This window comes from Sporothrix brasiliensis (assembly GCF_000820605.1).
Source record: "Sporothrix brasiliensis 5110 chromosome Unknown Cont20, whole genome shotgun sequence".
Classification (NCBI taxonomy): Eukaryota; Fungi; Ascomycota; class Sordariomycetes; order Ophiostomatales; family Ophiostomataceae; genus Sporothrix; species Sporothrix brasiliensis.
In genome coordinates this window covers 5451928-5474073 of record NW_024467139.1, presented here as the reverse complement: position 1 = coordinate 5474073, position 22146 = coordinate 5451928, and the positions used below count along the sequence as shown (strand labels likewise).

At 54.2% G+C, this 22146-nt stretch overlaps 6 protein-coding genes across 6 annotated transcripts; 2 read left to right on the top strand and 4 right to left on the bottom strand.

Moving 5' to 3' along the window:
* Positions 1–885: 885 nt before the first annotated feature.
* On the bottom strand, positions 886–3762 carry SPBR_06565 (uncharacterized protein; the record flags this gene model as incomplete). Its single annotated transcript, XM_040764821.1, has 2 exons — positions 886–2747; positions 2853–3762. The coding sequence occupies 2 exons, from the start codon at positions 3760–3762 to the stop codon at positions 886–888; spliced, it is 2772 nt and encodes a 923-aa protein (XP_040617448.1).
* A 6349-nt stretch (positions 3763–10111) lies between these two features.
* On the bottom strand, positions 10112–11130 carry SPBR_07581 (golgi family apparatus membrane protein tvp18; the record flags this gene model as incomplete). The annotated part of the gene is made up of 4 exons (XM_040765835.1): positions 10112–10412; positions 10484–10579; positions 10943–10958; positions 11094–11130. 4 exons carry the CDS (start codon positions 11128–11130, stop codon positions 10112–10114), a joined length of 450 nt encoding a protein of 149 aa, XP_040617447.1.
* Positions 11131–12915: 1785 nt separating this feature from the next.
* On the bottom strand, positions 12916–15519 carry SPBR_06633 (peroxisomal biogenesis factor 2; the record flags this gene model as incomplete). The annotated part of the gene is made up of 1 exon (XM_040764889.1): positions 12916–15519. The coding sequence occupies one exon, from the start codon at positions 15517–15519 to the stop codon at positions 12916–12918; it is 2604 nt and encodes an 867-aa protein (XP_040617446.1).
* An 895-nt stretch (positions 15520–16414) lies between these two features.
* On the top strand, positions 16415–17902 carry SPBR_07185 (uncharacterized protein; the record flags this gene model as incomplete). Its single annotated transcript, XM_040765439.1, has 1 exon — positions 16415–17902. The coding sequence occupies one exon, from the start codon at positions 16415–16417 to the stop codon at positions 17900–17902; it is 1488 nt and encodes a 495-aa protein (XP_040617445.1).
* A 190-nt stretch (positions 17903–18092) lies between these two features.
* Positions 18093–18969, bottom strand: SPBR_07701 (dash complex subunit; the record flags this gene model as incomplete). The annotated part of the gene is made up of 2 exons (XM_040765955.1): positions 18093–18632; positions 18688–18969. 2 exons carry the CDS (start codon positions 18967–18969, stop codon positions 18093–18095), a joined length of 822 nt encoding a protein of 273 aa, XP_040617444.1.
* Positions 18970–20358: 1389 nt separating this feature from the next.
* On the top strand, positions 20359–21762 carry SPBR_07249 (uncharacterized protein; the record flags this gene model as incomplete). Its single annotated transcript, XM_040765503.1, has 1 exon — positions 20359–21762. The coding sequence occupies one exon, from the start codon at positions 20359–20361 to the stop codon at positions 21760–21762; it is 1404 nt and encodes a 467-aa protein (XP_040617443.1).
* Between the last annotated feature and the right edge of the window lie 384 nt (positions 21763–22146).

Below are 22146 nucleotides of genomic sequence, written 5' to 3'. Positions count from 1 at the left end.
CAGCATCCGACGGTGGTGGGCGGATAAGGTAGGTGGCAGCGACAGAAGACCTCGGCGGATGCCGGGCGCTTCCGGTGAATACCGGCTGTCAGGGCGGATGCAAAATACGGAGAGACGAAGATGGAGACCAGATTGATTAATTCTTGACATTCATGACATTTATGACATTACAGACTGATATTACAGAAGAGGCTATTGGAATCCCTGCTGGCCGGGCCTGTTCAACAGATTCTATGTTTCTCTTTTTCTGTTTATTTTGATGCTTACGACGTTTTCTGTCCCCGTTATTAGTACGTTATTTTATTCCAATACAAGATTGTTTTACAAATTGAACTTGCTACACTAAGTAAATATAATTGTCAATGTTCAATTGTACCCTGTCATGAAAAGACTGGCGCTTTTATATGTGTGTACAATACCAGCAGATCGCAAGCCATGACTGATGCTACTCTTAAGGGTGGGTTAAGATAAAGACTGTGGCAGTGTTTACCAGTGTCTAGCAAATGTGTTGTGTCTGCGGTCGTACAGTCAAGATTTGCTCAATCACAAGGAGTGAACTGAGAAGGTAAAAACGACAGTTTCAATATAGGAAACAAAATAACAGACTGCCCAACAATGCAGCGTGTAAAATTATAAATATAAAAAGGAAAAAGAAACCTTCAAAAAAAAAGTGAAGAACAAATGATACCTGAAAATCCGCAGGAAATAAAATCCCAACTCGCCACAGGAACAGCTCCGCTGCTATGCAAATCCCCCGTCTTATGAATTAATGTGTGTTTTTTTTCTAGTTAAGCCTCCACGGGACCAAAAGAAAATATAAACGTGCGTAACATGTAGAGAATCGAAAACAAAATGAGCCACGATAAATCAGACACCGCCCCCAACTTATTCCTCAGCAGCAACTGGCTCCTCAGCAGCAGCGGGTTCTACTGAGTCGCCCGATGCCTCAACCTTGGCCTCGACGAGGGGCTCGCCAGCCGTGTTAGAGGCAATCGTCTGGGTCTTCTCGGCTGGCTCAGCTGGTTCAGCTGCCTCGGCTGGCTCGGCAGTCTCAACCTTTGCCTCCTCATTCGCGGCAGGCTCCTCCCCCTTTTTCTTCTCAACCGCATCAGGCTCAACTGCAGCAGGTTCGTCCTTCTCGGCCTCTGGAATTGATGACGAAATCTTGCCAGACGTGACGATCAGACCACCATCCTCGGGGTCGATACTGTAGAGGGTTGTGGTTGTGGAAAAGGCCAGGGTCGGTGCGGAGGAAGTGACAGGGGCTGTGGTCGAAGCAGCGGCGCGCGGGGCGCTTCTCTGGGGCCCACGGGCACGACCTTTGCGGGCATCCACAAGCGGCGCTTTCTCAGCCTCAGGGGCATTCTCAGTCGGCTCCGGGTCATCTTTCTTAGGAGCCTGGGGGCCAATCTTAAGCTTCTTGTTCAGGTCTGACATGAAGTTGGCCTGCAGTTGAGAAATCTTGCCACCAAAAGGGCGAGCCGGGACGGCCGGCTTAGACCGGGGAACAGACTCGGGCTCCTGGTCGGCACTGGGCTGCTGGTGGCGGACCGGGCGGGTGGGAACAACAGGTTTGGGCTTGTCGGACACCGCGGGCTTGCTAGCATCCTCTTCAGACGAAGCAGTCTTGGGCTTAGGCCGGCTCGGTACGACTGGTGCTGCTTTGTCTGACGAGTCCGTCAGCTTCCGTGCCGGTCTCTGGGGCACGGTGGGCTTTGATGCCTCGAGAGGAGAAGATGCCTCCTCGCCCTGGGGGTTCGAGACGACAGTCTGAAGCCGCAGACTTTCGGGCACATCCTCCCAAACATCACGGCTGGGGAACCGCTGGCCGAGTTGTGGGCGACGGAGGCTGCTGGCGCTGGCGGGGCTGCTGGAAGGCGCGTGGGTGTTGCCCGCAGGGGCAAGAATCTCCTTTTTGGCCAACGGGGACGACGCGGGCCCGCGGGGCTTGCGGTTCTCGGCAAATGCGTCGGCTCCCTGCAGCTCCTTCTCGGCGAGCTCCTCCTGTTGCCGAGCGAAAGCCTGGGCAGGGGTCTCACCCTCCCGTGGAGAGTCGGTCGAGGGGCGTTGGGCAACATAGCCCTCCTCGTGCTGCTCAATTGGCATGTCGGGTGTGGACACTTCGGCGGTGTGGTGGGCACTGCTCGGGGCGTCTTCCCAAATGTCGCGGCTGGGGAAACGGGGAGCACCTTCCTCGGTAATCGATTTGGCGGAGACAGAGGCGGCACGGGCGGTCTTGCTGTCGCCGTCCTGGAACAGTGGCTCGTATTCGTCTTCGGCCTTCTCTTCGGCAATGGCGGACTCCTGGGGGATCGACGAAACGCGATAGATGCTGGCAGGGCGACTAGAATGGCGGCTGGAGCCGTCCTCACCGTCAAACGAGCTGAGGCGGCGCTCAAATGCAGGAACCACGGCGGGTTCGTGCTCGTAGCCGGATGGGTCTTTAGCGACCTCGTCGGGCGCGAGAATAGGTGCTTCGCCCTCGTAATCGAAATCGGGCCCCTCGTCTTCGTTGAACATTACACTCTTACGATGGTTGTTGGGGTCATCGACGTGGATGACATTATTGTCATCATTGGGGGCAGAAAAGGAGATTCCAGGGGTTTCGCCCTTGTCTGCAGCGGAGGATTGGCTGCCGAAACTGTTTGCCTTGCCCTTGAGTGCAACAGAGGCGGGGCGGGAAACCGACTCGTCAATAGCCTGCCAACCAACTTGTTCGCTGGGAGTGCCGGCGCTGCCATGCGTTGCTGCAGTAAAATGTTAGCGCCAATACCAGCTGCGACAAGCTGCAAATGTGGGTGCGGGCTATGCGACGTCGCAACTCTTATCAATTTGTGTGCTGTTCAACGTACCAATTCCAGAGCCACGGCTGGCCGTCTCGCGCACAATCTTGTTCAGGTCGGCGCTCGTCATGGAGTAATCCTGAGTGCGATCGGAGTCGTGGGGGGTGTGCTCCTTCTCAATGAGCTCAGGATGCTTGCCATAGTAAGCCTTCTCCAGTTTGTCGGAGGCGATAACACCGTGGCCGTGGAGGCCATAGCTGCCTGGGGGCAGGTCACCGAAACCACGCGCGCTCTTCTTGCGGCTGTGGTTCCGCTTACCGCCATCAGCCACGGCGTCGGGTCCCGGAGAAGGAGCCTGGACATCGCCGGCGTTTGGGTACATGGGGACCTGACGGCCGATCTCCGGGATGCCGTGTTCGTCATCCTCGAGGCCGTCTTCGTTGGACGACAGGTCTTGGCTGGCGGTGCTGGCCTTCTTCTTGGTGTCGCCACCGCTGCTGGCCTGGCCAATGCCGAACGAGGCAGCTTTTTCGCTATCAGTGCGGGTGACAGTGGCCACGCGCTGCTTAGCGCTAATGGCAGGCAGCGACGGCTTGGGGGCGTGCAGCTTCACGTCGTCGCCCACGGTACGAGTGTGTTCCGGGGAGGCGGCGCGGCTGCTGCCAGCTTGTGACTTGGATGCGCTGAGCTCTTCTGCGACAGCATCGTATTCTATGCCCTCCTGACCGACAGTTGGGAGGTCGACGGAGCCGGCCCGGTCGATGGGATCGGAGGCCAGGTTTGATGAGCCAAGGTTGAAAGTAGCCCGGCTGGGGCTCTTGGAAAGAAGGCTGTCTAATGGCGACGGAGCAAACCGGTCACGGCTAGGTGAGAGAGAGCGGTCGACAGCACGGCGGGCGGGGCGTGGCGGGATCTTTGGTGTGTCTTGGGCCTTGATCGGGCGCGGGGGGACGACCGGTTGTTGTGTTGCGGCAGACATTGTGGCTATGTGTATGTGGTTTGTTGAGGATTAGGTACGATTTTTAATGGAAAAAAGGACAGACTGAAGCGAAAGTCTCGTTAGTTATTGAAGCGATTGAGGTGCAAAGCCTTGGCAAGTTAATGATAGACCGGCAGATACCAGCAGCAATGGATTGTGGGCAGGAGTCACAGATGATACCAGGGATAAATGTGCAAGGAAGGCTTGGCGAAAAGGGAAGCGTGGAATGTAGTGTGACGCAACAATGAAAAGGGAGAGAACGCCATGCAGCGATAAGGCCCAACGAACACCGCAAATAAAGTTACGGTGAAGCAAAAGGCGAATAAATCGATAGACGACAGACAATGGCAGCGAAAGGGGAAGGAACAGATCTAGAATCTCTTAAGGCATTGCAACGCACGAAGATACAACCGAATGCAGGCAGATAAGTTTGCTCGGTGCAGGATGTGGGTCAAAGTAGCGGCCAGAAGGGGAAAAACAAACGAGGAGGATAAGAGGCAGGGGAAGAAAGAACGACGCACGCATGCAATGGATGGGACCTGTTGGGGCTGCAACATGTAAAAATGTGAAACTCATGTATCAAGCCGCAGCAAGGTGACGACCGCAACGGACAAGAGTCCAAATGGAAGATAACGGGAGTCAGAGCGGAGGTAGGTACTGATAAGGACCCAAAACCTTATCGCGACCTGAAAGGATAAGGGGAAGGACACGGCAGAGGGGATTGAGATGAAGATAGGAAGCACATTCCGATGGAAAGCCATGACAGGACAAAATCAAGGGGCCGAGGAAAACGAATAAGGGGCGAGGCTAATGTGCCAGCGCGTCTGCTTTCCGAACAGACGCCAAAGGCCAGGAACTCTCGCCATTCTTAGGACGTCTGTCTCGTTGTCATTGGAGCTCGTTTTGCTGCATCTGTTGCCATTGCAAGCTGCGTACCGCTCCAGCCCGTCCTTTGCGCCGTCTCGTTTTGAGGCTTTCTGCGTTTTTCTGGCATCGTAGTTCCCAATGGGTAGCAGGAGACATGATCTTGTGGTTCCACGATGGCGGCCTAAACGCAGACTGGGGGAGACGGCCGTGAAAGAATGGCGAGTGGCAGATGCAGCTGTGACCTCGGGCAGCTGGAGACGATGGGAGAGGAATTGAAAGACGGATTGGGCCCGGTAGAATCGTCAAAGGCTGTAGAAGTGTGGACAAGAGCAGAGGTACACAACCGGAAGACAAGAAACACGAATGTGAGGCCAATTGGAGAAAATTGCAAAAACGACGACGTCGCAAAGCAAGTGCCGTTGCTTTCCGTGACGTACCTTAAGGCGTGAGCAGCTGGACGGGAGATGCTGGACGGGAGATGCTGCTGCGTGTAAGCGTGCTGAGGGCGGGATTCAGTACTCGTTTGACGGTTCGAAAGGGAGACAACAGGATGTAGATGCAGCAACATGCAACGGTAGAACAGGGAAGAAGAAAAGGAGAAAGACGAACGAGAAAGCAAGAATTGCCGATGCTAGTTTGCAAGTCGGGAAGGAAGCACCATGGCAAGGTATTTACATGCACCGCAAAGGCCAAGGACCTGACTTAAACGGCATGAGGGGGATGGGCGTGCGTCGTACAGGATACAGGGCGTGCATGGGCGTGTGATGTGGAACAGGAAGCGGCGCCAGACCACTAAAATGGCCGACGAAATGCTCACACACAGGGAGTGGACAAATATCTTGCTCGCTATTAGCTGCAGTTTCCAGGCGGGCGCGGTAGGTGTACCGGGCGGTACCAATAATTTGTCGATGTTTACTACCGACTGTGTGTACCTACCCGTATTTCTACGGAGCGCTCTAGACATAGGCCCAAGTGGGTCGTTCTTTCCCCAAAGCCGCAGGGCCGCGTGCGAATGTGGAGGGCGAATTAACGCACTGTGCAGCTCGATGACTCGTTCAGACCGTCTTTTGATGTTGCTGGTGAACTGCCATTCTTTTCTGCCACCTTGTCCATTGCCGACGGGCGCCCCCATCTAGTACTTGGCCCGAAGCATGCTGGGCGTGAAATAAGGGTTGGAGGGGCACACGACAACCTGGACATCTTTTGCTTGCACCGCTTCTCAAAGACTTCGAAAGAATGCCAGACAGAATGCGAATCACCAGAGCAGGAGAGCTTGATGTCGAGGGAAAACAGAAAATCAATAGCATCATCGTCTCCAGTCGCACGGCCAGGTTTTCTCCCCTTTTCCCCTCAACCCATGTCCCATGCCCGTGCCCGCATGCCTTGCCCACCGCCTCCACAAAAAGGCGGCGTGGGCGTTCGTGTGTCTCCACCGCGTGACCATGCCAACGATCCTCACAATCGCAGCGCAGAGTTTTTACGACGGCAGGACGGCTCGTCTTGGAGCTGCAAGTCAGTTGCAAGTGCTCCCAGATATGCGGGACGAACACCCAATGACAGAGCAACTTGGCTTCCTGATTGTCTGCTTGGCTGACGAGAAGTTTGCACGTGTGTACGAGGTACTCTGTACAACATACAGGTCGGCAAAAAGCAATTTATTCTGCCGTCTTTGCGAGCTCGGATCACGTCCCTTCAACTGTTCTGATATGTTTGTCCTGTCACCCATCTTTTCCTCCACTGTCCCTGCAAACGACAGCGAGCAACTAATTATTCACCGTTTGTTCTTGTGAGGGAAACGGCTCGAAAAAAAGGAGGGCTGAGGTGGTTAGGTTCAGAAAGACGTGTCTACCAAATTGCAGCTAAAGCTAAATTGGTTCTGGCCTTTGTTCACGCGACAGTCTTTATGCATGAAATGCCACGGTAAAGGAGAAGCACATCCGCGTTGACTTCGATTCTGCGGACACTGTGTCTCTGTATACACGCCAGGGAGACGGAAAGTGCACCGTTGAATGTCGATTTTGATTGTCGTGACAGAGATACCGGCGAGAGCAATTCTGTCGTGCTCATGCTCTTGCCTCATATATTAGCTGACTATCGCGTCTTTCCCGATCAGCAGCCTGCCTTAGAGCATCCCTTTTGGGCGTGCAAACCAGCTCCTCCTGCCCGTTTTGACATGCCGTGCTCGTCACAAGTGGGCGAAGGAACGAATGAGCGGGGCCGGATTGACAAAGACTTCGTCTCCACAATCTTGACTCTCCAGGCGGTCAACTCTGTTGTAGAGACTTGTAAAAGCACCAAAAGACAATACGACACGATGCCAATGCGTAGCACGTCCCGAGCAGTGTGCTCTTTACAGGACCACGTACGACGTCGTCACTTCCTGTTCGCGAAGCATCAAATTTGGGTTATCCTCAGTAGACAGTGGAAAGCAAAAAAAAGGCCAGAAGACCAAAAATACAAAGAGTTGTGAAGTCGAGTGAGACTAATTGTCTTGTCTCCACAGACAAAAATAGACAAAAACTGGTACTTGGAGGCGAAGAGTACAGAACGTAAAACGTCAACAGCATAAGTGGCAAAGGGAGCTGGAATCAGGACCGACGAGGCGTTAAAAAGTCCACATTGAAAATCGCAACACTAGGTCATATTACTTCATTATTATGGCAAATTCCAGTGGGCAATGCCACTGTAAATTAGCCACCGTGGGCAAAATAAGTTCAACATGCCACAAAAGTGAGGTGGGATACCCGAGAATGACGACATGGACTTGCACCAGAGAGCCAGGAACGAGCGTCAAGAACAAGACGGTAGAGCAGACGTGAAACGAAAAAGAAGACGATGCCGTTAAACATGCGGAAACAGAGATCGACGACAAAACGCCAATGCGGGTAATCCAAGTAAAAGACAAAATAATGCTGAAAGCGGCCACGAGGAGAATACGAAATATGAACAGTTCATGCACGATGGCAGCGTGATCGTTTTTTTGCCCTCCCCAAACATCCAAAATGGCGACAGACAGCGTCCAACGCAAACAACGAATACAGTCATCTCGATCGACAGGGTTAGGGCCGTCGGGTAAGGGCGATTCTTCTGTAGGAACGGGCGGTCTGAGGCTGTTCAGGAGATGGTGTGAGAGGATGATATGGTAGACGCCAATCATGCTGTAAATCATATCCAAAACGAAAACAAATGCCAATCGCCTTTCCCCTGAGAGGTCTCAACCCCTGTCAGAAAATGCTGACATCCAGAACAAGCAGGTGGTGGCTTCAAGATAGTCTTCTTCAAAAGAAAGATACAGTGAAGAGAAGGGGGTGTCGAATTCGTTCTAGAAGGCTGAAGGAATACGTGACCTGTTGTTTTCGGTTGTCGACCATGCCAGGAAGCAGAGGGCTCCAGTGAAGGACGCGTACGTGGGACGGTCTAGGCTCGCCTAGGAATACAGGGAGGGGCCGCCTGAAAATTTGAACATCACGAGCGCCAAATTTTGCACACCCCTCTCTAGACAAAGGGGGCACTGCCAATTAGCTTTGGACGTGAGCCGGACCTGGAGCAAAACGGGCCTGGGAGGTTGAACACTGTGCACTGTGCAACTGGGGTCTTTTTATTCTTCTCTCGGGTGTGCCGTACGCCATACTTTGATGCACCACCTGGGGTTGCCTCACCTAGACTTTGTTAGCCAATGGGCAGGGAAGTTTTGCCTGAAGCTATCTTAAAATTATGCCACGATCCATAATTTTCGTCATCTGCCGTCGTTAACCGTTTTGGTAGATCCTCACATCGGTTGCTTCTTTTTTCTCACTGATAGGCCTTGTTCGACTTTTACTGCTCCTCCTTTGCAAAGACTGACTTTGGCCATGATGACAGCATAGCTTATGAGAGATGGTGAACCATTTCAGATGTAAGAGGGATAAATCACCAAATCGCTCACCCAAAAGTCAAAACAAATCGGCCAAATAGGAGATGCGGTGTCTATTTTACACGATCACCAAATGCCTCATAGAATATCAGGAGTGCAATATACGGCAGCCTGCAGCAGCACATGCCCGCGACGACGATAAGAAAAGAAAACAAACAGGATTAAAACAACTAAGGTGGCAGTAGAGAAAGAAACGGCCCTGTTCATTTTCTCGTCTGCGTTGTTTCCAGTCACGCCAAATTACGACACGTGCAAACGAGGCTGTAAGATAGGTGTTCATATGGAATATCAAGGATATAGAATTACGACGGTAACGGAAGCAACCCCGCGCAACGGAAACCTCCTCCCTGCCCAAGCTCTTCAGAGCTCACAAGGTCGTGAGAGCTCCCAATGGATACTACCGAAGAAAACTTTCACCTGCTACAAAACGAACAGAAAGAGGTAGCCTAAAAAGGATGCAAGCTGACCCCTACAGAGGCAGCCGTTTGCAGAGCCTGGACGAGTCTGGAGGTCCCTCTCGTCTTTCGTCGTTTCATCTAAGACTTGAGTCATCGTCGAGGCGACATAGGCAATCCACGGTTGTTACTTCTGACTTGTCCGTTTCCCGCGCGTGTGCAACCTGACGTGTGATGCTCCACAGATGTCCATCGACCAGCCGATAAAGACGCCAAACCTTGCTTCATGACATCATTTGCCCCAGAAAGCTCCAGAAACCCAGCAACCGGATAACGGAATCAACAATACACCCCCAGGACCCTCTCTTATAAAGAATTTTGTGCCTAGAAGGGCTGGAAGATCATGGACTCAAAATTCTTGGCACAGAGTAATGAGTACAGATGTACAGACTATTGTATATTGGTCACACGTGGAGACAACGTGGGGCCATTACCTAGACATACGTCGACATCGCGAGGCTTCCTCTCTTCAGGAACACAGGCATCATGGAAGATCAAAATGTTTGACAAGAGATAGACCAGGGCTCGAGGGGCAAGCGAGGATGAGTCCAAATAGTAGTAAGTAATTCCTTTCGACGCCAAAGCCAATCCCGAATGAAATATGTAAGATGTGATGTGATCCACAAGATGGGTGATAAGAACAAAAAAAAGAGCAGGGAAAAAACCCTCAACAGAACAGAAGCAGAAGCAAGAACCGAAAGTAGGAAAATTGAAGGGGAAAAAAGCAAAACACGTCGTTGGCAATTCAGTAGAGAGATGCGCACTGATCGTCTCTACTAGCCGTCTCTACTTGCCCAGGCCCTTTTTCAACTCAACGCATGCGGTACAAAACGACATGATTACCGCCACCCAAAGTTGTGCCTTCTCGCACATCCAGAAAGACATACGCCTCCCAATGAGGTCGTCACAACAGTCTACCACTCCACTTCCACCTTACTCCTGCTCATACTTGCGACCAGACTCCGATGAGTCGTCCGTAGAAGCTCTCCTTGTTCCAGCGAAGTCACTCACTCCCTCCTCGGCATCGACTGTTGACGGGAGCTTAGATTTGTATCGAGGAGCCGTTCCGATGTGCGTCAACATAAAGGGGCAGTGATGTATTCACCGCCACCTCTTATACAATCATCTGCGCCACGCCGGCACCGCCGAGCGTCTTACTACCGACAAAGTCCTGGCCACGGATCGCAGCCAACAGGTAGCAGATGCCCGTCAGCGACAAGAAGACGGCAGCGGCAATCAGACTTGTACGCGAGGCGAGGATGCTCAACCACTGGACCAGGGCCATGCCACCGTAGGCGGCGGCGCGCATCCAGTTTGTGGAGACGCGGCGGATGGCCGCGTCGAAAGTGGACGACGTCGGGCAGATGCGCAGCAGCAAAGGGACCTCAATGAAGAGGATAATAAACGAGAAGGCACTGTTTCGTTAGACGATGCATGGGACAAGGGGGAAGTAACGGCGTTCCCTGAGGCGTGAGGGGTGACCTACAGGCAGACTGCACTAAAGACGATGACGCCGACGTGGATTGTGAAGACGTTGGCAATGCCGAGGGCAAAGCACAAGATCATGGACAGGATACCGAGCCTGGAAAGGACAATGTTAGTACATTCCGATGGTGTCTAAGCCTTGGTTTCTCAAACACTTGTCGTCGCCGTCGTCGCTATGTTGGCCGTCGCTACTTTGGCAGTCGCATTGCAACAAGCCGCTACTACCGCCTCCGCCCTGTTGTCACCTGCTCAGCTGTGCCATGGCTTTGCGCAACGAGAGGTAAGTCGCCGGATACCATATAGCCAACGTACGCGCATTGCGTAGGTAACATGCTGTGGTCGGCCGTTCGGGTTTCTGGCATTCAAGCGTAGTGATCGGCTTCGTTGGGCAGTATCGGACGATGGGCAGTCGACAAGCACAGAGCGACATCGATGAAGATCAAGATACAAGGAGACATACCATTGTCCGTAGATGCCTGTCGCAAGACCGCATGGTTAGCCTTATGTCAATTGAAAAGGTCGCGATTATACATGGCACCATCGCGACGGTTTCCAAATAGAGTCCTCCTTTCCATGCCCTCTTATTCCCTCTCTCGTCTCTCACAACATACTGAAGTTTCTCGTCGCGAACTCTTCCCGGAGTGTCATCTTAGGCGGTTGGTTGTGAAGAAGCGTGCGCGTGCGCAGGTAGTTTTGCTATCAATAGGAACGGAAATCCGTGGAAGGTATGTCGACAAGATTGCAAACTTGTCCTCTCTTCAAGAAGAAAGAAAGGGCGGATTTGCTCTGTCCTTTGAGTGATGAAGGGGTTCAAAACCGAATCGGGAGAAGGAGAAATCCCTTTTTAGGTCCGCGTATTGGCAGGGGTTCGTTCGTGGGCTTTGTTTATCGAAAGAGACGTGCTGTTGATTCAATGTTCGTCCGACGGTTTACAAAGGTATGGTTTCCTATTCCGCGATGTCCTGATCTTCTTTGGTATTCGTGTTCACAGGAGAGTGCGTGTTGCTTTTGAAGGTTGCATTGCTTTGGTTTGTTCGGCGTTTCGGTGGCATCGACGGATTACGGAAGTAGTACGTAGCAACAGGTTCAATATTACTTTGGGGAATTGGGGCAAGAACGAGAGACAAATGGGGCTGGTGACCAGGGTGTCCGCTTTTTGGGTGAGAAATGGCAGAGGGCACCAGCCTCCTTTCGTTGCGTGGTCCCCAGAGGCTGGTCGCCGTTGCCCGTTACCTTCAGGCACATGCGCTAGTTGGCCTGTTGGCTGGAGCTTGCGCCCCTCTTGCGCTTTTACAGGGGCTTGTCACTGATGAAATGCCCTGTGGCTAGTGCCGTGGCCTGCTCTGACATTCTGGAATGATGCCCCAGAACACCAGCTGGAGGGCAAACAAAAGCGAAATGCCACCTCACGTTATATGGCCGCCTAAAAACAGCTTACGTGGGGCCTTTCTGTTATTCTTTACTCTTTGGTGCTCTAGTATCGCACCCTCGTTCTAGGCAGCTCTTAATCGGGCAGGAGCCTTCCAGAACAATTACTTCGTAGGCTGTTTGCTGAGGAACTCGTCATATAAAGAGGATTCCAACCGCAAAGTCCGTTTTACCGTGACATTTTCCAGGTGCATAAACGGATCTGTCACTACCTGGATGGCGCATACCGTATGTTGAGTGCCCGATTGTGTCGTATTCGTATCTCACTTTTATCTGACGTACTCTGCAAAGAGCGACGGTGACGACGACGACCAGCTGTTTGGGATCACTGAACAGTCTGTTCTTTTTGACATGCCTACTGATCTCCCGTGCATCACCGGAACGCCAATGCTTTGCGCTGTTTCATATGTTTCAAAACTGTTGGGCTATACCTAGCTCGATTCCAGTGGCCAGGTCCGTGATTTCAAGTAGGATAAAGCACATGTTATATCACGTGATTTTGACGACCAAATTACAAGACAATATCATTACTTGTCGGCTCGCTGTATTGTGCAAGTGTACGAAAAGCAAAAAGTATTACGATGGTAAATGGACATAAATATACAGAGTTATTCTGTACCACAAAGTCGCTGGCTCGGCATTCACTATATGATACCTTCAACTATTAAAAATGAAAAATTAAAATCGAAAAGAGAAATAATACGAAGAGGAATATGAAAATCATCCGTAAGTTTCATGTTATTCTCCGGAAAAAAAAACATAAATATATTCAACAACCGAATTATGTGACGCGGTATTTTGAATCGTTTGAATACGCCGAGGCTCATTAACAAAGTAAATGCTGCTAGACTTCATGATGCAAAACAAAAGAAAGTGGCAAGAGACCCAAACCGCAGAAACCAAAAGCTAGTATAATTTTTAAAGGTAACGCTCAATGCATATCATTTGCTCATTAATTTCAAGCTCTTTTTGATCATCCTTTTTGTCGCAAGTTCCTATGGAAACTCAAATAATCACCAACTCGTCCTCATCGTCATCAAAGTTGGCGTTGCTAGGAGCAGTTGTCCCAAGGCTCTCGCGCCCGGCTTCACGAATGCCCTTGCCACCCAGAAGAAAGCGTGTTTTCTTACGGACAGGCGACCGCTCGGGTGCAGGCAAGATGGGCGTGGACGCCGAGCTGGTCAGAGTTGACCCAGCTGTGGCCGTTCCTGCCTGTCGCTTGAATCCGTTCTGGATTGTTTGGTTGTTGTTGAGTCGCTCGCCATCCTTCATCCGGCCCAACTTGGCTTTTAGGTTCGTGCCCCAGCCAAAACCTTCACCGCTTTGGCTTTGCGACGCTGCGCTTCCGGTATTCGTATTGCTGCCACCGCCCACGCTACTCGAAAGAGCCGATTGTGGTCTCTTGCGCTTTGCTGGGCCGAGATGGACGGTTGTCGACGGCGGTTCGTGGCCCAGTTTGGGCGTATTGTCGCGGACGTGCAGGCCACTGTTACCAATACCAGTCGCGCTGGTACCACTGCGTCTTCCGACAACCGACGCGAGAAGACTTGCCCGTGACGCAGCGGCCTGCTCAGCGGCGGACCCGACTGTTGTCATGGATGAGGACGACGACAGCTGCGACTGCTGGGAAGAACGGGTTGTGGAAAATGACGATGTGGTGGAGGACGACGACCCCTTCTTTGTGGTCGTTGGGCCGCGCCCCGCAAGTTTCATGTAGTCTTTGCCGGCGCCCGTGCCAATCTCGCTCAGCTTGCGGGCAATGTCCGACTCACGCTCTTTGGCGGCCAGGCGCCGCTTGAGACCCTCCTTGCGCTCTACCTGGTCCGAGTACCCGCCGTTCAGGGCCTCGTTGTCAATGAGCGAGCTGGCGCTGCTGCCAGCGGCAAACCACTGGCTCTGCGTCATGTAGTCGTAGCCCGTGTTGCTCTTGCCGCCCCGGCCGGAAGAGTAGTCCCCTCCACCCCTGCCGCGGCCGCCACCACGCCCACCCCGCGCGCTCTTGTCACTGGTGCCAAACCCAGCGGCACCGTTGAGGTCGTTACGTGAAGCGCGCATTTTCTTCGCCGCCTCGTTGGTATGGAACTCGCAAAACTCGGTGCGCTTGGCGTTGACCCAGGTGCTGCACTGGTGACCGTCACGCTTGATAGACTTACAGTACCCTAGGTCGCGGGCGTTGCCAATCTCTAAAATGGTGTCATCGTCCGAGTTGATGACAAGGCTCCACTTGCCCGTATCGTGGCGGCCGGGCGGTGGCGGCATAATGCTCGGATTCAAAATGGCGACGACGGTACCGGTTGAGAGCTTCCAGAAGCGCTCAAAGCCTGACTTGAAGAGAAATAGCTCGACCTGGTAAGTGAGGTCGACGAGCGTCAGCACCATGTACTTACCGCGGTCTTGGTTCGCAGCCGGACCAGCAGCACTACCGGCAGGTTTGTGGGACCGCGGTTCCGACTTCTCGGCGATAATTCCCCAAACAACAACATCCGTCTCGACCTGGGGGAGCTCGAATTGAGGTGCCTTGACGAGACGGAGTAGATCTTTGATGGTATACGCCGTCTTGCCAGACACAGAGCGCGCCACGACGGAGTGCGGGAGGTTACGGCGTGTGAGATGGAAGCCGCTGTAAGGCTCAAAGGAAGCCTCGTCGGTTTCTGCCGTGGCAGTGTCTTTTTTTGCCCCCTCCGACACGCCTTCATCCATGTACTTGGATCGAATATTCGGCGTCGTATTGCTGCGTCGCAAGGAACCACTGTCGGCGTCGTACTGCTTTCGTCCGGAAGCCGCCCCCAAAATGTCGTCCCGACTGAACTTTTGCGGCCCTCGCTCAACGACTGGGATGTCGACAGCTTTGGCCTTGTACTGATCCATCTCCTCCCGGCCCACGTCGAAGCCCGATGTCCGCAGCTTCTGGATGCGTTCCGACTTGTCCTGACGAGCAGCTTCTTGCGTCCGTGCCGCTGCTAATCGTTCGTTGAAGCTTAGAGGCCGTGGCGCTGGTTCTCTCTGTGACAATGACGAGCTGCTACCCCCTCCCTCGATGCTAGAGCTGCTAGCACTACCCGTCAGCCCTCGCCGGAAGGAAGATGGCGGCCGCCGTAATGAGACATCCTGGCCGCGCAGTCCCTTGTCAATCCCCAACAACACCCTCTTGGGCGACTTTTGCGTCAGAGCCTCCACTGCCGATTGTGGTCGCCGTACTGGAGACGCCGGCACTTCCACTGTACTGCGCTGTGGCGATCTGGAATTGTGTAGTGTTGCAGAGCCGCTGCCAGCTGCTATTTTCGCCGACCCAGGTGTTGACCGAGCCGATGACTCGCCAGCGGCCACTTTTTGTGCTTTGGCAGCTTGCAGTTTCTTTAAGCGCAGTTTCGCCTGGATCTCTTGCAACTGCAGTTGCAGTGTCTCTTCATCGTCCTCGTCCTCGCCTGCTACTCCGCCCATAGCCGCGTCGTCAAAGATGTGGCTTCCGGCACGCCCACCGCGAGAGGGAGAGGGCGAGGTTCGTGATGCTTCGAGGCGCCGTAGTCGGGCGCGGCCACCGGGTGTGCTGAGGAGGACCTCCCCGGGCGATCGTGGAGGCCATTGTGGTTCGGATTCTATGAGAGCCATGGTGTCAGCAGGCGGTTTGGCGGACTAGTAGGCAAGCCGGCGTACAAATACTCACTCGACATTGTATCAACTTTTTCTCTGTGCACCCTCCGAAGGCTAAAATGCAACAAAAACAAAAAGACAAAATAAGTAGACGGTAAGCCTGGCTGCCACCATTGGAAAAGGAAAGAAGGCGATGATAGCGGGCCGTCGAGGCGGAAAGTATATTAGGCAAGGTTGTGTTGTTTACCCTTTGCTTCTGCCCGGGACGCCAGATGGCTTGGGACAGTCAGCAAGGGCGTCAACGGTGTCGAAAACCGTTTTGTTATCCGCACTCGGCAAGACGAATAAGGCGCTTCTAGAAAGCTCTCGATGTCGTATGGCGCTTCGCATAGGACTCGATCCTGGGTCGTTGCACTGGAAGAGAATGGCTGAATAGACGAATAGTAGGTGCCGAAATGGAAAATGACGAATGGTGAGAAAGCAAGCTATGACGTTGTCGATGAAATAAAACCGTTGGGTCAAGCATTCAGCTGTTCGCTTGGTGACTAGGAGACGTTTCTCGACAGCAATCGTTTCAAACATGCTTATCGATCGACGATAAAGAAAATGAGGCTAGCCAAGAAAAGGAGATGTTATTGTCTGCCAGTCTGGTGGTGGTGGTTTTGTTGAAGTGCAGAATGGGGGATAGGGCCGCCTCGATATTGCGACGCGTGACAGACGCGTTCCTGGCGTAACAAGACGCGACGGATTATGTAATGCTAATTAATGCCATCGACTACAACGGATCTTTTGACCTCGACAATTCCACCACACGACCTTACAACAACCACGGCCGCGACCAATTTGAGAATCGAGGTGTCAGGAATTCTTTGTAGCTGTCTTATTTATTTTGCCAACAAGTCGACATCCAACAATGCCACCCCGGACAACACGTGCCTCCAAGGCAAAAGGAGGCAGTGGTGATGACACGGAGACGACAACAGCAACCTCAAGAACCTATACCCTCGAGGCCGAGACTGACAATCCGCCGCGGCTCTTTGTGCTGCCAAAGAAGGCCACTGCGGACGCTCGCATCGTCACACTGCCACACCCACGGTACTCTTCGAAATCGACGCGATTCCTCGTTTGCCCCGAAACGGGCGCCTACGAGTTCACACAGATTTCCAGTCCCAAGTCGACACCACGCAGTTGGTTGATCACAGGCGAAGATGGAGTGACCGGCGAGAAGAAGGAGGACGAAAAATCAACAACAGAAGTAGAAGGTGAAGGGACCACATCAAAATCGCCAACCACGTTCTCCACCCAAACAACCCAAGATGCCGACCTCTTCGTGGCCACGGCCGTCGACCCCTTGTTCCTTGTTCTCCCAGCGCTTGTCGCAGAGCCTTGCTTCACCTCCGGGTCCGACTCGCCACCACGACCATTACGCTCCCGCTCCCGCTCGCCGTCCTCGCCCGACCGGCACCAAACGGCCAAGCGAATGTTCCTGACGGCGGACGACCACTTTGACGCGCTGCGCCATGACGGCGGGTCACACTTGTCGCAGCTGCTGCGGTACCAACCGGCCGTGCGGACGCTGTTCACGAAGCGCATGGCCGTCGTGTGCGACACGGTGGCGGCGGCCGACGAGACCATGTACCGGCTCAACGAGGACAAGGTCCTTCTGGCACTGCTGGGCAAGGCGCAGCGCACGAGCCAGCACCTGCCAGCCAGCCTGGAGGAGAAGTTTGTGACGCGGGCGCTGGAAGCGCCCGTCCAGAGCCTAAAATCGACAGCTGGCTTGTCTGCGGCGGCCACAGCAGCAGCAGCGTCGACCAATGGCGCATCCACACCGCTGTCTACGGCCGGCTCGGTCGACTCGGGCGCTGAATCGCAGGCTTCAACGTCGACCACGGCTAGTCTCGTATCGGAAGCGTCAACGCTGTCAACAGCATCGACAGCAGCCACCTCCGTAGCGGGTGGTGAGAGTGAGGACGACCTCGTTGCTCGCGCCGCAATGCAGGCTCCCGAGGAGGTGGTCGCGCTGCAGCGGCTGCGTGTGGCGTTCCAGTTTATCTGCTCGCGGTACGTGCCACCAGCACTGACGGCGACGCTCACCAAGAAGCTTCAAGGGTCTGCCTCCGCCTCGGGCATCGATTTCACGCCGCTGAACGCATACCTGGCGAAGCTGGCGCAGATGCGGCAGGCGACGGCACTGGCGCGGTCAGCAGCACTCGATTACGCAGGCGGGCGCAAGCGCGGGCTGGAGGACGAGGAGGACGACGACCGGGCAGAGAAGAGGCGCAAGCAGTTGGAGGAGGAGAAGCGCAAGAAGGCGGGCGAGAGTCGGGGCGTGAAAAATCTCAAGAAGGTGAACGTGACAGGCATGAAGAAGCTGAGCGAGTTTTTCAAAAAGAAGTAGATGATACTTGGGCAACGGAGTGGGCTCCCGAGGACCTGGAGTGGTCTATGGGCATGGTCAATGTGGCGTTTTGGGGGTGTTTGGATAGCAACTGCATGCAGTGCGAGTAGTCCGGGCTACTATTCATCAATTCATTATTTGGTTTACTTTGATTTTCATATCTTCGCCTTGTGTCCACCAAAAGCGAGCATCATCGTACACCGTGGCCGCTGGCTCGTGTTCCTCTTGGTATGCCACGGCCAATGTTCGACCCACTGCGTGCGTTGCTGCTCGCGCTTGTGCTGTTGCTTCGGGTCAGGCCACTGAAGGTGGTTGTGCTGCCCGTTCCCGTCGCAGAGCTGCCAGTCCGGCTGCTCACGCCCCGTGTGGATGTCCCGTATATTGTCCGCCCGACGCCTCTATTGCCAACGCGCACACCACCTCGTAAACCCCTTCCCCTCGACGAGAGTCCTCTTGATGTGGACGATGCTGAGGGTGCTGCCAGCCGCCGCCGCTCCTCCTCCTCCTCGGCCTTGCGCTTCGCCTCGTCGCGTTTTCGCTGTGCTTCGGCCGCGCGCCGCTCGGCCTCTTGTTGACGCTGCAGGGCTTCGGCCTCGAGGGCGCGGAGGTCTTGTGTCGCGCCCTGCCATTGTGGGTCTAGCAGTAGGCGCTGATTGTGTTCCGTCTGCGACAACAGACGTGTCCAGGTGTTGAGCAGTGCCGATGCGTTGCCGACGGTTTGTGCGACGGTCTGTTTGTCAGTATGTGCAATAAAGAAGAAGAGCCTATGTGCATCGTTGACATACACTCATGTTTCCCCGTGACTGCTCCAATGTGCCAATCACGCCCTCGATGACCTTGTTGATCTGGCGCACCCCCTCGAGCTCGCGCTGCAGAATGGCATCGCGGGCCTCCTCAGCATCGAAAGGATGTGCCTGCTGCTGCTGCTGCTGCTGCTGCTGCTGCGTTGGCGGTGTCCGTTGCGGCGTCTTGGCCGTCGGCGTCTTGGGAGTTTTGGGTCGCTCGTCGCGGCCGAAGTAGGCGGGTTCCTCGACGGGCGACGACGAGAACAGGTCGGAGCTGTCCATGGTTATTCCGATCGTTGTTGTGCGCGCGTGGTTTTGTTTGTTTTTACTCCGTACTTCGTGGGGTGGTAAAGTCTCCCTTGGGCCCAAATGACGTGGGATTGTCGGCGTTTGTTGTGCCCTTTTTCTGGTTCCACGTTGATTTCACCCCTTGGCCACAGCCTGATGGAGCCCTGTGAACCTGTTTCTGGCCTGGTTGGGTCTCGAATGACGTTATGTTTTGTTTCGCTATTCTCCCTTTGCCTCTTACACTGGGAGATTGGCCCCAGGTCCGTGGTCCTTTCGTACTCCCTGCGTCCTCTGTCCTGTTGCGAGACTTCTCTTAGCCTGTTGTTGTGTCGCAGCTGAGTAGGCGGGGCAAAGTAAGGCTGCATGCGTGTGTTGTTTGTATTGTTCCCTTGGCACCTTCCGTCAAGTCGTGTCTCTGATTGGCCGTTCCTGCTCAGCGTCCCGGCCAACAAAAAGCCCTTAGCGTGGCCGGCTTGGTACGACGCGTTCTTGACGCGTCAGTTTCGCATCCTCGTCACTTCCTTGCCTCCAGTAAATTGGCCCTGAGTGGGTCTCCACTTAAACGTGCAGGACAAAATAACGAACACTGATGGCAGGTAAGGACTGTTTCGCCCTGTTGGCGCTGCTGCAGAAGGACACAAGGTCAAAGTGGGGCCTTAAAGGAAGGCAAACGCCAACATTTACCAGCAAAAAGACAGAAAGCACCCCCCTGTGGGCCCTCTGTTCCACCAAGCAGCGGCAGTCGAGCCTTCCCAGCCACCGAATTCCTCGATTTTTGCTCGCCCTTGGGATCTCCCGCCGTTATTCCTACTTTCCACTTCCCCATCGTCACCAGACACAAACATCGTCAGAACCAATTCCCACCAGCACTGTTTTACTCACCTTCGTTGTTCTGCATTCTCGTCGTTGACGAATTCTGCTTCTTACTGTTCATCCTTAGCACATTGCGCCTATTTGTTGCTATACCCAGCATTGCTGACATCCTTTTCGTGACCGCCTATTCCTCGTCCCCTTTCTACTCATTTTTCCTGCTCCTCGTCATTACGTCTGGGAAACAAGATCAAAACAGATCAGCAACGCGAGGGCGCCCGCGATAAAGCGTCTTTTCTGGACCGCCGATACTTTCTCAAACACCCAGGCCTGCTTTGCATTGTCCGATCGCAACGCCATACCGTCCTCTTTCAAGATCAAGATATCGACGGCTTGAACAGAATCACGCTGCTGCGTCAACTCGGACTTCTATTTACAACTTCACTTGCACCTTGCTACTCCTGTGCGCCCACGCTAGCAACCCGGCTTCACGCTCTGCTGCACACACAGTCACATGCGCACACACTGGTTGCGCTTTCATTCACCGCCCTCTTCTCATAAATACTCGCAGCCATGGCGACCACGCCGATAGCTGCGGCCACGCCGTCGCCCCCTCCTCATATTCACACACCACCTACACCGCGCCTAGGATTTGCGGATTCTTGGGAGCCCTTTTCGCCGCGTAAGTCGTCGCGCATTGCTGCTGCCTCCAAGAATGCATCAAGATCCGCAGCAGCACGCACACCTTCACCATCTGCGGCCGCCCGGCAAGCCGTCCGCCAGCCACGCTCGCCGCGCCTCGCCAAACAAGCAGCTCCCACACAGCACCAGCACAACCTACAGCCACATCCGCAACACCTCGACGTTGCTACGTTCTCACCGGCACCGACGCCGAGGAAGAAGAAAACTATGCCTACTGCCCATTTTCTGAGCCCCGAGGACGCGCTCAAGTCCAACAAGAGCGCGGCTGGTGGCGAGAGCAGCACCTACGGTGGCCGCATGGGCGCCGGCATGTTGCCCACGCCGGCCAAGACGCCCAGTAAGAAGGTACACGCGGCCTCGCAAAACGAGTCCAACATCGCCGCCATCGCTCGCAACCTATTCCACACCAACGTCGATGAGGTCATCGCTTCACCGAGCAAGACGCCCTCCCGCAAGGGCAAGAAGTACACGGGTTTCTCGCTCGAGAGCTTCACCGAAGTCCAGGAGGAGGAACCAATTCCCATCTTCACCGACTCGCAGGACCGCGTGCCCGAGGCCGACACCAGCGCGGAGAACCCCTTCTTTGGTGATGGTGCCACCGCAACCTCTCCTCCCGAGCCGACACGTCGCCGTAGCAAGCGCAACCAAGTGTCGATCAAGGGCGAGGGAAAGCAGACAGTGGAGGAGGCCACTCGCCGGGAAGACGGCCTTGTCTACGTGTTCCGTGGCAAGAAGATCTTCCGCAAGTTTGAGGACAGCGCCGACGCGCAAGAGGAGGACATCCTGGAAGGCCTGACGTCTGGCGCAGACAAGGGCAAACGGCTGACACGGTCGGCCATCAAGCCGCGCTTGTTGTTCCCGCGTGAGGACAGCAGTTTCGCGGAGACGACACCCAACGGTGGCACGACCGAAGACGAGGAGGCCGACACTGACATTGAGGAGAGTAATACGGTCGACAGTGACGGCGAGGCCGAAGCCGAAGACGACAAGTTGGAACCCACTATCGCCTCGGCACCGAACACACCACCTCCTGCACCCAAGTTTGCTGCACCCGCCTCGCCGCCCACGACAACGCGCACGAGACGGTCTGGCCAGAAGTCGGCCGAGGAGCTGACGCCCATCAAGGCCACATCGGTAGCTGCGCCCAAGAAGCGCAGTCCCTTTGATGGCTGGCGCCAGACCAAGAGCAGTGTATCGGCAGCAGCAGGGCACAAGCGGACGGTGGACGCCCTCGGCTCGTCGCCCTCGGCAGCAGCAAAGCGGAGTCGTGTTTAGGTATAGGCAGATGTCTCACCAGGTTTTACTCATTTCTTCTTCGTTTCTCCCCCCCCCCCCTCTTTGTCTATCTTTCATAATACCTTTTTTTCCTCTTTTTCTTTTCTCACTCTCACGCCATCCTTGTTTCCTCATTTCCTCATTGTTGACGGCGTTGGGATGGACACCGGGTGGGAGCCATTTTCATCATGGGGCCCCAAAATATTGTACTTTACTTTTGTACTTTACTTTACCGTTTGGTCTCTACTTCGATGGTTTTTCTTCTCTTTATCTTTGTTTTCCTAGTTTCATACTTTCCTACTTTCCAGGGCACACGACAAGTTGCCAGGCACGAAAGAGAACGAAGGTCGAAGAAGGAAAAGGCAGCTGCGGAACAGAGCCTTG